Source organism: Hydra vulgaris, chromosome 09, assembly GCF_038396675.1.
Source record: "Hydra vulgaris chromosome 09, alternate assembly HydraT2T_AEP".
Taxonomy (NCBI): domain Eukaryota; kingdom Metazoa; phylum Cnidaria; class Hydrozoa; order Anthoathecata; family Hydridae; genus Hydra; species Hydra vulgaris.
Window position 1 is genome coordinate 8,081,789 of NC_088928.1, and position 11,965 is coordinate 8,093,753.

The following is an 11,965-nucleotide window of genomic DNA, read 5'->3' on the forward strand; positions in this document are numbered from 1 at the left end:
TTTAAAATCGATTAAAACTATTTTCTTATAATCTTCATTTTGTTAAGTGACTAGAAAGACTAAAAAAGGGCCTAGTCTTTTAATCTTCTTCTTTAAAGCGATTCTCAACAGTTTCATTTGCGAATTCTTCGTTTATAAACATGCCAGTTTCTCGAAAGCTTTTAATGTCGCGCAGTTTTAATGTTGCAAGAATAAACGTAAAGGAGAAAATTTTAAAATTCATGGCGTTTAAACTTTTATTTTTTCCTGATAGTTTATAGAAGGAAGGTTTATGTTTGTGAATATTTTTTGTATTTTTCCTAAGATGCACTTATAAATAAACTGGTACTAATAAAGAAATTCTTTTTTATTCATACCTTCATTATTATGCGTAAATACTCTAAATTGATAGAATGTGTCAAATAAAAAATACAAAACACTAATTTATTTTGGTTGCATTTCCAGCTATTCTAGTTTTAAAACTATGTCCCTAATTTTCTGCCATTTTTTGAGGTAGACTTTTACAAAACATTTTACAAACCGAATATGGCTGTTACAATATGAACTATTCTACTTTCATACAAATTGATCTTAAGATTTGCATATATATATTACATTTTTTTAAATAAAATACTGTTTTATTTTTTAATTTCTCGTTCTTTACATAAATATTACATTATTACAAAATGTTATATATTTAACTTTTATATTTTTCAATAAACAAGTTGTATAATATATACGATTTTAACAGTTAAAATCGTAGCCAATATATAAACAAAATTAATTATAAGTTGTTGCTATCACCCACCCTCCGGCCAAATTGAAAGTCTTTATGTATTATTAAGTGATATTTAAAAAAATGTTTCTTAATAGGTGACATTAACTTGGATTATTTCCAATACCGCACCAATTGCGGCGTTAAAAATTTTTATGAGTTATTTGAACACGGCTTTTCCTATAATTAACAAACCAATAAGAATGGTTTCATAGTCATCAACTTTAATCGACAATATTATAACAACTGATATTTTCAATAAATCTCCAAAAAACGGCATTATCAAAACTGACATATCTGACCACTTTCCTATTTTTTTCTTTATTAATATGGACGCAGTTATAATACCCCCTAAAAAAATAAGGTTTAAAAAACGATTTTTGAAAAATAAGGTTAAAAAACATTCCAAAAATAAGGATTAAAGAACGATGCTGCTAATTTAGAATCATTTAAAGACCAATTATCTCTTTTTAATTGAAATCAAATGAATGCTTGCGATGACGCTAATTTAATTTATAATTTTTTAGAATGTTTTATGAAATATATGACGTAAATTTTCCGAAAAATACAGTAATTTAGAAAAATTTAGAAAAATTTAGAAAAAATAATTAAATAAATAAGAAATTAGAAAATTTAGAAAAAATAAAAGTATAATGTCGCCATGGATCACAAAAGATCTAAAAAAATCTTCTAGAATTAAACAATAACTATGTATCAAATATTTAAAATCGTAAGGTAAAAACTTCGCAAAAGAAATGTAAAGTGACAAAAGAAAGAAAACAAAATTGTACCATTCTAATTTGTTGGAGCGAAATAATCATAATTCAAAACGTATTTGGGAAATTATAACAGAACTCATGGGCACACAGAATGCTAAAACAAGCGCATTGGCTGTAGCAAATTATCGATAAAATTTTCTATGATCGAAGCGTAATAGCTGATGAAATTAATAAATTTTTTGTATCAGTTGGTACTATTCTGGACCAAAAAATTCTTTTCTTGACAAACAAAATATATGAGGAGTTTGAACTTTCTTTTGAAAATGTTTTAATATAATAAATCAGTTGGTCAAGATGATATTTATTGTAACGTAATTGTCGATTCTTTTCATGTTATTAAAAATGTTCTTTTTAAAGTTTTACATTGTTTAATAAAACAAGAGTTTTTCCTAAAAATCTTAAATTAGCTTGAGTTTTACCAATATTTAAAGGAGGTGATACAACAAATTTTTTTAATTATCACCCAATCTTTATATTGCCAGTTTTTCTAAAGTTTTAGAGAGAGTTTTATATAACGTAATTTTCGAACAATTTACTATATCAAAATCAGGCTTTAAAAAAAGTAGTTCAACATAACCCTACCAAATTACCCGCAGTATTGCTGAATCTTTTGAAAAATCCCAATATACGTTGAGAGTTTTCATTGACTATTAAAAGCCTTTGATACAACTGATTACAAATTTCTTTTAAAAGAAATTGAGTATTATGAAATCAAAGTAAACGTTTTAATGCTACTAAAAAGTTATTTAAGCAACTGTAAACAGTTTGTTGATAGTAATTCAACTGTATCTTCCAATTTATTTTAATTATCTTGTGGAATCCCTCAGAGCTCTATACTAGGACCCCTTCTCTTTCTTAATAATATTATTAATTTCCCTAAAGCCACTAATTTAATGACCGTTATGTTTGCTGATGTCTAATATCTTTTTATCTCATAAATGTATAACAACATTGTTTTAAAATATGCACATTGAGTTAACTAAAGTTTGTGACTCGTTTAAAATGAATAAGTTGTCGCTTAATGTTGATAAAACGAAATGAACACTCTTTCATCCAACTTTAAAAAAGAAGTCACTGCCTAATAAAATTCCCGTTTTTTTTATAGACAAAGTGCAAATAAAAAGAGGAATATATACTAATTTTTTGGGTGTTTATGTTGATGAAAACTTAGCTGGAAATAAATAAAACAATAAATCTAAATTGTTACCTCTTTATTGTCAGCAGAAGCATGTTGCTCGTCTAATCCATTTTAGATTTGCTCCAGCCAAATCTCTCTTGTTTGAAATGAAAATTCCTAATATTTATCAGCTGAATATTTTCAACATACTTTGATTGAATGTACAAACGTTAAACTAATGTATTTCTTTTTGTAATCTATAAACCTTAAAAGATAAAAGTAAATACAACTTAAGAAATTTAACTTAATTCAACAACCTTTTTTTCAAACTAGTTTTAGAAAATCAAGTATTTCATTTCGATGTGCTTTAATTTGGAATAGAATAGTTCGATTGAATAAAATCTTAAAATTATTTGAGTAAAATATTTTTAAAGTAAACTTTTCTGGGTTTTTTGTTTTGTATACAGACTACATGCTTATACTATCCTTCAATATATAATAAATCTGCTCACACTTTTGGTTTTTATTTTTATAAAATTTATTTGGTAAATAAAATAGTGTTTAACATAATAAAGTATTTACAAGACTCGTATTTTAATTTTCATAAAGAAAACATAGGCAACTTAGTTATCAATCGTTGTAATAATTCTTAATGAAGTATGTTACAGGTTTGCGTTTGGTTACCTGGTAAATAAGTTTTTATGTAATTTATGCATCGCACTCATGATAAAGCGACGTTTAATTGCCCATGTCCGAAGACTGGCTTTGGCAGATACATGGCCTACTATAATTACACGGCCGGATATCCTGCTTTTCGCAACGAAATCGTACAGAAGGATTGGTCACACTTACCGTAATTAAAACAATGATTTTTACAGGAGTTTTATTTACGGAAGTGTGTGTAAAATAAAATTTGTCAGACAAATATGATAAATGTATCATAACTTAGACACTTTCCTTTGCCTTATGATTATGTTTCTAAAAAAATTTACACCGCTAAAATAAAATAAAATATTATTGTACTTTATTCATCAATAAAAAGTTGTAATAAGTTTATTAAATAATAAAATATTAAAACTTGTAATGGGTCTATTAACATATATATGTATCTCATAAGAAATATATTTCTCAAAAATAACATTTCAATAATATTAACGAGATATATAAAACGATATATAAACCTAATAATAAAGGAAGAATATACAATTGAAATAATCAATTTAGCATTGATTAGTTTACCTAATTTAGCTTCAATTTTTTCCTGTCTGCTTTTAAAATTCTTTACACTATTTTTTCGAATTTCGCCAGAAAATTGTTTCTGGTCATTGTTATAATAAGTATTTGCAACAACGCGATTTATAAATTTTACACCAATAACTTGATGTTCATTGCATAAAAATAAAGTAGTACAACCATTTAATCTAAGTACTCTTTCTGCAACATATCGATGAACATATCGGCAGTATCTAATACTGCAAATGCTTTTAAAACATAATGTGTCAAATCAATAGCTGGTAAAATCAATCCTCGACGAGAAAGTTTTTTAAAATATTGGCATTGTACCTCGCCAGATTCAGCTAATAGAAATGTTTTGCAAACACCACATTTGATCTTTTTATTAAACTTTTTAACCACATAGCCATAAATAACTGTTGCAACTTCAAAGCACTCTGAATCTAAATTGCATTCTTCAATATCTGGTAAAATCTCTTGCAATTTATCAAATAATTTCAGTAAAGATATACTACAACTCTCTTTTCTTACATCTTCCTCCCAGATATTGACTACCTCTTTAAGCAAAGTTTTCACCACTAAAATGCGCACAGATGACTCAAGTTCACGCAAGCGAATTAAAAATCTGCCACCACTAATTTGACGATACTTTGAAAATCTTAGCTCTAATAGATCAGTTTGCAAGCGTGATATTAAAAAATAATCATATCCTTCTTGAATTAAACCATCAATAAGTGAGTTTGAAACTTGAGATAATTGCCAATCTTCAATGCATTTAGCTAAATTGCGCAAAAATAAAGGTTTCATGTCACCAAAAACAGCTGCATTTCCAATATAATATATATATATATATATATATATATATATATATATATATATATATATATATATATATATATATATATATATATATGTAAATTATGTATTTTACAAATAGAGTGCTCAATGTTCTTAAAGAACAGAGCAATAATAAATTTTCTTTTAATATTTCTACATGATTATAACTTTTAACGTGAATATTGTTTTTGAAGTATTTCTTAAACTAATTTTTATTTATTACACAATAATTGTTTTCAATAAATAATTTGTTTAGTGTAAATAATTATACTTTTATTGTAAATATGTACGATTGGCTCGGTGACAAAAGAAAATAATGTCTTTGACTTGCCTCGCTAGTATTTTTATTTGTATACTTTTACATAGTAAATGTTACTAAACGGCAAAATAAACAAAAAGTACAATATGAAATGCAGCATTATATTTATTGTACTATGTTGTAAAATATAAAGTAGAGATGTCACGAATATTCGGTGACTTAAAAAAAAAGGCAACTGTTTAACCGTCTTTCCGAATAAGTTAAACCATGCTTTAAATTTAGGTTGTCGTAAAAATATCATTTTTGATAAGTTAAGAGTTCTTTGTGCTAAATCAATCTAAAGCATTTTTTGAAATTACCTCAGAAGTGCAAGATATACCTGAGCTGGTTATTTTTGAATTTTTCTAAATGTTTTGAAGAGTATGAAACTTTTATGCATAACTGTAGTTAAAATATGACTTATTCATAAATGACCACAGTGTAGTTGACTTATGTACTGCGGCGAAGCAGGCCGGAACTCTCAAAATAATTAGGCGTTGCCGAAAGTTCGGCCCAATATTCGTGGTATCTCTAATATAAAATACAATATATGCTTATTATTTTGGTTATGTTAATGTTTTAGATTTTTTATGAAAGTATTTTTAAATATGTTTCTAAATAGTCTTTGCTTCGTTTTCATTAAACATTGATTTTCTTCTCGAGAAGAAAGAAATGACAGTAAAAAATTTTACAAAATTAGATCGATAAAAAAATAAAAGAACGCGGGTAGAAGACCGTTAGGTCTTGTCGTCGAGAACCGCTCACATAAAAGTGATAATTTCTCGTAATATTCGTAAAAGATAATCAAGATTACATTTTTTCTTTAAACAAAATTTCGTTGAAAAAGTTTGAACCTGTTTTATATGCTACATATCCAAAATCAAAATTGCATAAAAGTCTTTGTATTTAATTGTATTGTATTATATATAAATCTTTAAAAGTTTTTTGATTAATAATAAGGTAAAAAGCGGAATACAGACAAAAAAAATATTTATATTAAAAGTATATTACCAAATCATTAATTGTAAAAATTAAATCTTTCAGTTTTCAATTTAATGAGTTGTAGTTAGATTGTTCAATAAAAACTTGAGAAAAATTTTTTAAAACTATTTTGTTCCATAAAAATCGTCTGTTTTGTTGCATAAATTTTCAATGTGAATTTTCCAAGTAAGGTTATCATCAATATAAATGCCTAAAAATTTTGTAACATTTACTCTTTTTATTTCGACATTGTTAATGAAAAGGAATGGAATTTTGTTAGGAACTAATTTTTTATTAGGTGGATGAAAGCAAGTCCAATTAGTTTTTTTAATGTTAAGTAATTATTTGTTTGATTTAAACCAGTAAGAAATCTTGTTTAATTCTAGGTTCATAAATTGAAACAGTGTAGGGATGTTATTATGAGGTAAAAATAGATTTGTACCAACGGCGAACATTATTGTCTTTAATCTGGATACTTTATGAAGATCGTCAATATATATGAAAAAAGAAGAGGTCCGAGAATTGATCCTCACGGAACACCACTAGTAGTCTTTAGCAAACTCATTGGTGAAGGAACGCCTACGGATACAAATTGTTTGCGATTATTCAAATAACTTTTAGCCATTTAAAAACATTTTCAGTTATTCCGTAATGTTTGAGTTTTTTTAAAAGAATGTTATAGTCTATAGTATCAAAGACTTTAGATAAGTCAAAGGAGATGCCGAGGGTATACTCAGATTTTTTAAACGATTTAGTGATATTACGTGTTCTGTAGAGTTGATTTTTTTTAAATCCACACTGATGGTTAAATAACAAATGATTGTCAGTAAGATGTGTATTAATTCTGTTATACATAATTCTTTCTAGAATTTTCGAAAAATCTTGAAGAAAAGATATAGGGCAATAGTTATGAACATTTGTGAGATCTCCTCATTTGAATATCGGTGTAACTTATGCTACTTTAAATTGGTCAGGAAAAACTCCTTCACTTACTAAAGATGAAAAAATTCCGTTTAAATTTTTAATTATATTGCTATTTATATCATCAAAACCACTTGCTTTGTTTGGTTTCAGCATACCAAAAGCAGTATCAAATTCCTTAACTGATAATTCAAAAGAATCAAGATTAGTTGTTGCCATGGTCAAGATATCAATTTTTTTTTTTTTGAGTTTGGAATTTTTTTGCTTCTAAACCGATTTCTAAAATTTTAGAAATCGATTTTAAGCTAAGTTAACGTCAGATGAAGTGTTTATATTTGTCCAATGAAGCAATGACAGTTGCTCCCAAAACGACAATAAATTTGCTACGTTACAGATGCATTTAAAAAAGATTTGTTTGCCAATTGGTATAATATTTATTGAAAAAAAGATAAGGAAATGATCGGAGATGCCACTTTTAATAATACTCTTTTTTAGAGTATTATTATAAGTGACCTCTCCGATCATTTCCATATTTTTCTTTTTGCAACTGCCTTGCACTTATGCCAATGTTTGCAAATTTATTCGTCACACTTTACCAGTTTTTGTAACTGCTTCGCACTTATTCAGCCTCCTGCAAGTAATGATTGGTAATACTACTGTATATAGCATAATGTAACATAACTAAGGAATTGCTTAAGTTTAAAAAAAAAACATTTATTTGTTTATTAACATTTAGAGAGCTTGTTACAAGTAGTTGCTTTCACAGTTAAAAAAGTTTTAATCTAAACAAGGTTAATATAGATTATTTTGGTCATAAACCCAAAGAATTTGAGTTAAAGGATAGAACTGATATTACACCAGTGCTAAATGTTAAAATTAAAAACAGACCAGAATATTGTTAACTCTTGAAACTGTTTTCATTACTAAAGAAAATTAAGCGTTTGCATAAATAATTAAGAAATAACAAAATGCAATAAAAAGTCATTTAAAATTTCAATTATTTATTATCAAAAAATAAATCAAAAAATTCTTTATAAAAATCTAAGGCATAGGAGGATGTGAACGGGAATCCAAATAGGACTTTAGCTCAGCGCTATGTCTAACTCGATTATTCAGTTCTGTCAGCAATGGAAAATCGTTTAATAATGACTTGTCAACCATTCCAGCAGTGTGGAAGAATACCAAATCTCCGAGCGTAATCTTAAACAAATATAAATAGAAATTTTATTCAATGCAATATAAACATCAATATAGAAACATTGTTAATTACTAAATCGTCAATCGGAATAACATATAAACAATTTAAAGGTAATAAAGAAGTCCTTCAGATGGTTCCTGTTCACAATTAAATATCTTCGGCGTATTTCTACATAAATATAGAAAACAGATTATATTTATTATCTGTGCAAAAAAGATGAAAGTTACAAAAAAAGTAGAAACATTTTAACTTTGGAGACATTATAAAGTATGTACGCAGTAAACCAATTCATATAAGACACCCCGCACCCTATAGTACGCAACTAAATGCTTTCAGGAACCCCTTTCTCTGCGTGCGTACACCTTATTTATTACAAAGTTAACCCCTTCTTCAACGCATAAATTTTTCAAAACATTAAAGACTAAAAAACTTTTAATCAATTTGATATATCTATGCTGCAGCCATTTTTCAAAACGCCTTCAGATGCTTAGTACGTATTAAAAAGAAAACGCAATTAAAAAAAAATTAGGTGAAACTCTTTGAAAAACGTTTTTTTAAACTAATAATTTTTATGAATTTTTTCAGAACTCTTGGAAAATATTTATTCAATAACGTTTGTTGTTTTTTTTCTTTTTCTTTTACAAACAATTAAAATAATCAACAGAACAATAACGAGAAAAAAAAAATTGAATGCATATCTTTAAAATATAATTTAATGCTACGAACAGTAAAAGTTCCTAAACATTTTTTCAATTTGACTTTTAATGTTTTATTCAGCTGACTTTTACATATAAACAAGACCTTTTTTTATATTTTTAAAAATCTTGTTTTTTAACTCTCCCTTTAAATTTTTTTTTAACTTAACTGTTTTCTTGTAGCATCATATCTTGCACTTCCAATATTTATTTTATAAATCTCTGTACTGTAGAGGTCACTCTGCTTTGAGGAAATAAAATTTCTTCAAAGCAGAGTGACCACTACAGTCAAGGACGCAACTCATTATTTTATTTATATTTTTTCCAGAGAACATAATAATTTAATGCCAGAAAAAGAATCTTGTTGTCAAAAATATCTTCAGCTTAAACATTTGCAATTAAAAAATGGGGTTACCAGCACTATGTCAATAAATCTATTTCGTAGGCTATTAGTAAAAAATTAAAAGAATCAAAGACTTACTGAATCACCAACAAAATAACCATGACCATCATGGTTACGCTTTAACAAGCTCTCAAGAAAAGAAAATTTTAATTTAGTGGTATCTTTTACAAGAAGTTCTGCAAAGGCTGCTGTCTAAAAAAATAAAAAAAGTTTTATTAATTACATTGAAAATCCATTAAGCAATAAAATATTAAATATTAAAAATATTAAAAGAATTTTTTTTTTACTTTTTGATCACTGTCTAATGTTTTGTTTTTCCAAACTTCTAAGTAATCCATCCAGAAATCATTCAGAGTCTCACATACTTGATTAATGACCAATCTTTCAGAAGCATTAGCTCCATTAAGACCAAATGTTTCTGCCAAGTATGAGTTTATGGCTGCAGACTGACAAACAGCATGTCCATCAATTTCTAATGTTGGCATTTGTCCCAGAGGAAACCTAGAATCTTAACATAGAATATATGGAATTAATGAATTAAAAATTTACTACATCTGAAAATAAAAGCTATTAATGATAAGAATATAAAACAATCTTACGATCGCTTTTGTGTGAGGGCCAATCTTGAAAGCTAATTTGATTATCTGTGAACTCAACACCTTTGCAATGAAACAAAAGTCTAGCTACTTCACCTTTACCTTGAATGTTGAAATAATTCAAAACGTATTTGGGAGACATTTTTGTGTACTTCTTTGAACTTTTTTTTGATGAAAAAATATTCAAATTATCAATATTATAAACAAATATGCCTTAACAAAATTTGCAAATAAAATGCAGAAATATACTGTTAATTTGTGCTTTATGAGATAATACAACTTTGTCTTTAACTTTGTTGTTGTTCATATTTCTCATGATTTAGCCATCTGGTTTATCCATTATTACATAGGTAATAGACAACTTGTTAACCTTACACACTTCTTTTATTTATAAAAATTACTTATTATTTATAATTTATTGTATAAGCCCATAGCTTATGCATATATATGCATACATTAAAATTAAAATTTTTTTTTTTTAAAGTGTAAAATATAAAATAGTGACTTACAAAAGTGTATATAGTTGTTATAACTTAATGTTAGTTGTTATAACTTATTAGTTATTATAACTTAATAATAGTTGGGCAATTTCACGTGAAAACATATTTTTTTTATAAAATGCAACCCTAAGTCTCAGATTTGGCTGATTTTTACACCACTCAAAGATTTATAAGTTATGAACAACCTCAAAATTTCATAATTTACCCTTAAGTCCTTAATAAAAAGTGGGACGTTTATTAATTTTTGGAAAATTTTCCCACCCAACCCAGCCTATTAAGACCCCTCCACCCCCATTTATTTATTTTTACTTATTATCAATAACAACAACAAAAACAAAAATCAGTGAAAATCGGCCTTAAAAATAAAAAACCCTGACCAAGTAAATCTAGATTTGTCGAAAACGAGCTTTAAGTTAATTTCTCACCAAAGTATAAAACTTATATCAGCATATATCCTACTTAATTATTATAAAACAGCTGCTAGCAATTGCCCATTTGACCACAAGCTACGCTAGAATTAAAAAGTTTATGCGTGTTTTGTAAAAAATATTAGTTTGGATTTTTCAACTTAAACTTTTTATAAAAAATACTTATATTGTAACATAAAAAATTCCCTCCCCCCTTCCTTTTATTTCCGACCCCTTTGTATTAAGGACTCAAGAGTAATTCCAAACGGTTTCAAAGATATAACTATTTAAACTTTACTCGAACCATCAAAAATTTGCCATTTAAAAAAATGGTTTTGGTCTTTGTGCAAATCTGTTCTGTGTGCAACGGAAAGCTAAAAAGATGTACACTTGCACATTTTGAGGCAAGGAATCCATTAAAATAATTTAAAATATTTAAAAATAAAAATAACATCTGAAATTTTAAAACTATATGTAAAACCATAATTATTAAAATGCTATTTTTATTTAAAAAACAAACATGTTTTCTTTGTTCAAAGCAAGTATAATTTAATAAACATGGGAGGGGTGCTTTATAAGCCCAGGGTAAGTGGAAAAATCCTCCGAAAATTAATAAACATCAACCATTGTGTATCAAGTATCACCTTTTCTTTTGATGATTTATAATTTCTATTTTAGTAACAAATTTAAATCAATTGGACCATATTTTTTTTCTGTTTAAGAAAAGACCACTCTCCAATTTTTTTTAACAACTCTAACTTAACTTTTCAGGACAAGATCTTAAAAAAAAAATAATCGAGCTACATCATCATTTTCAGCTTTCCATTACACACAAAATCTTAAGACTTAGGGTTGCATGCCCTAGATGTTTTAACATGAAATTGCCTAGTTGTTATAACTTGATATTAGGACCTTACAATCAATATTCTTAGTTTTGAAATCAGTAATATATTTCTATTAATGTTAGTAAATAAAAAGAATAAAATATTAAAGATAAAATTAATAAAAGATAAATTACTGATAAATATTATTATAAATAAATATCATTATTCTCCATTTCCTTAATAACTTGATTACTATTGTTTTTAGCCTTTTATTACTTATCATAACAGCATAAATATAGTTGTTAAAACTATTTATTAGGACATTGAGAATCAAATCAAAAATTTATATCAATGCTATATGCAAAAAATTCATTATTTGATTGCCAACCAAAATATATTTTTGACTTTTTAAAGCTTTTTTC

General features: G+C 26.6%; 1 protein-coding gene across 1 annotated transcript; it reads right to left on the bottom strand.

Annotated features, from left to right (window-relative positions):
- Positions 1-7,904: 7,904 nt before the first annotated feature.
- LOC100204251 (glutathione S-transferase) lies at positions 7,905-10,352 on the bottom strand. Its single transcript, XM_065804649.1, has 4 exons — positions 9,816-10,352; positions 9,504-9,724; positions 9,295-9,408; positions 7,905-8,120 (listed from the first exon to the last, which is right to left on the bottom strand). The coding sequence occupies exons 1-4, from the start codon at positions 9,952-9,954 to the stop codon at positions 7,962-7,964; spliced, it is 633 nt and encodes a 210-aa protein (XP_065660721.1). The 5' UTR covers positions 9,955-10,352; the 3' UTR covers positions 7,905-7,961.
- Positions 10,353-11,965: the final 1,613 nt, after the last annotated feature.

Bases quoted from the DNA above. Each gene is read 5' to 3' on its own strand.
- LOC100204251 (XM_065804649.1), bottom strand. From the start codon at position 9,954: ATGTCTCCCAAATACGTTTTGAATTATTTCAACATTCAAGGTAAAGGT. The intron at 9,725-9,815 runs GTAAGATTGTTT...TTCTATGTTAAG, and splicing joins GCCCTCACACAAAAGCGATC to ATTCTAGGTTTCCTCTGGGA. The intron at 9,409-9,503 runs GTAAAAAAAAAA...TTATTTTTTTAG, and splicing joins CATTAGACAGTGATCAAAAA to ACAGCAGCCTTTGCAGAACT.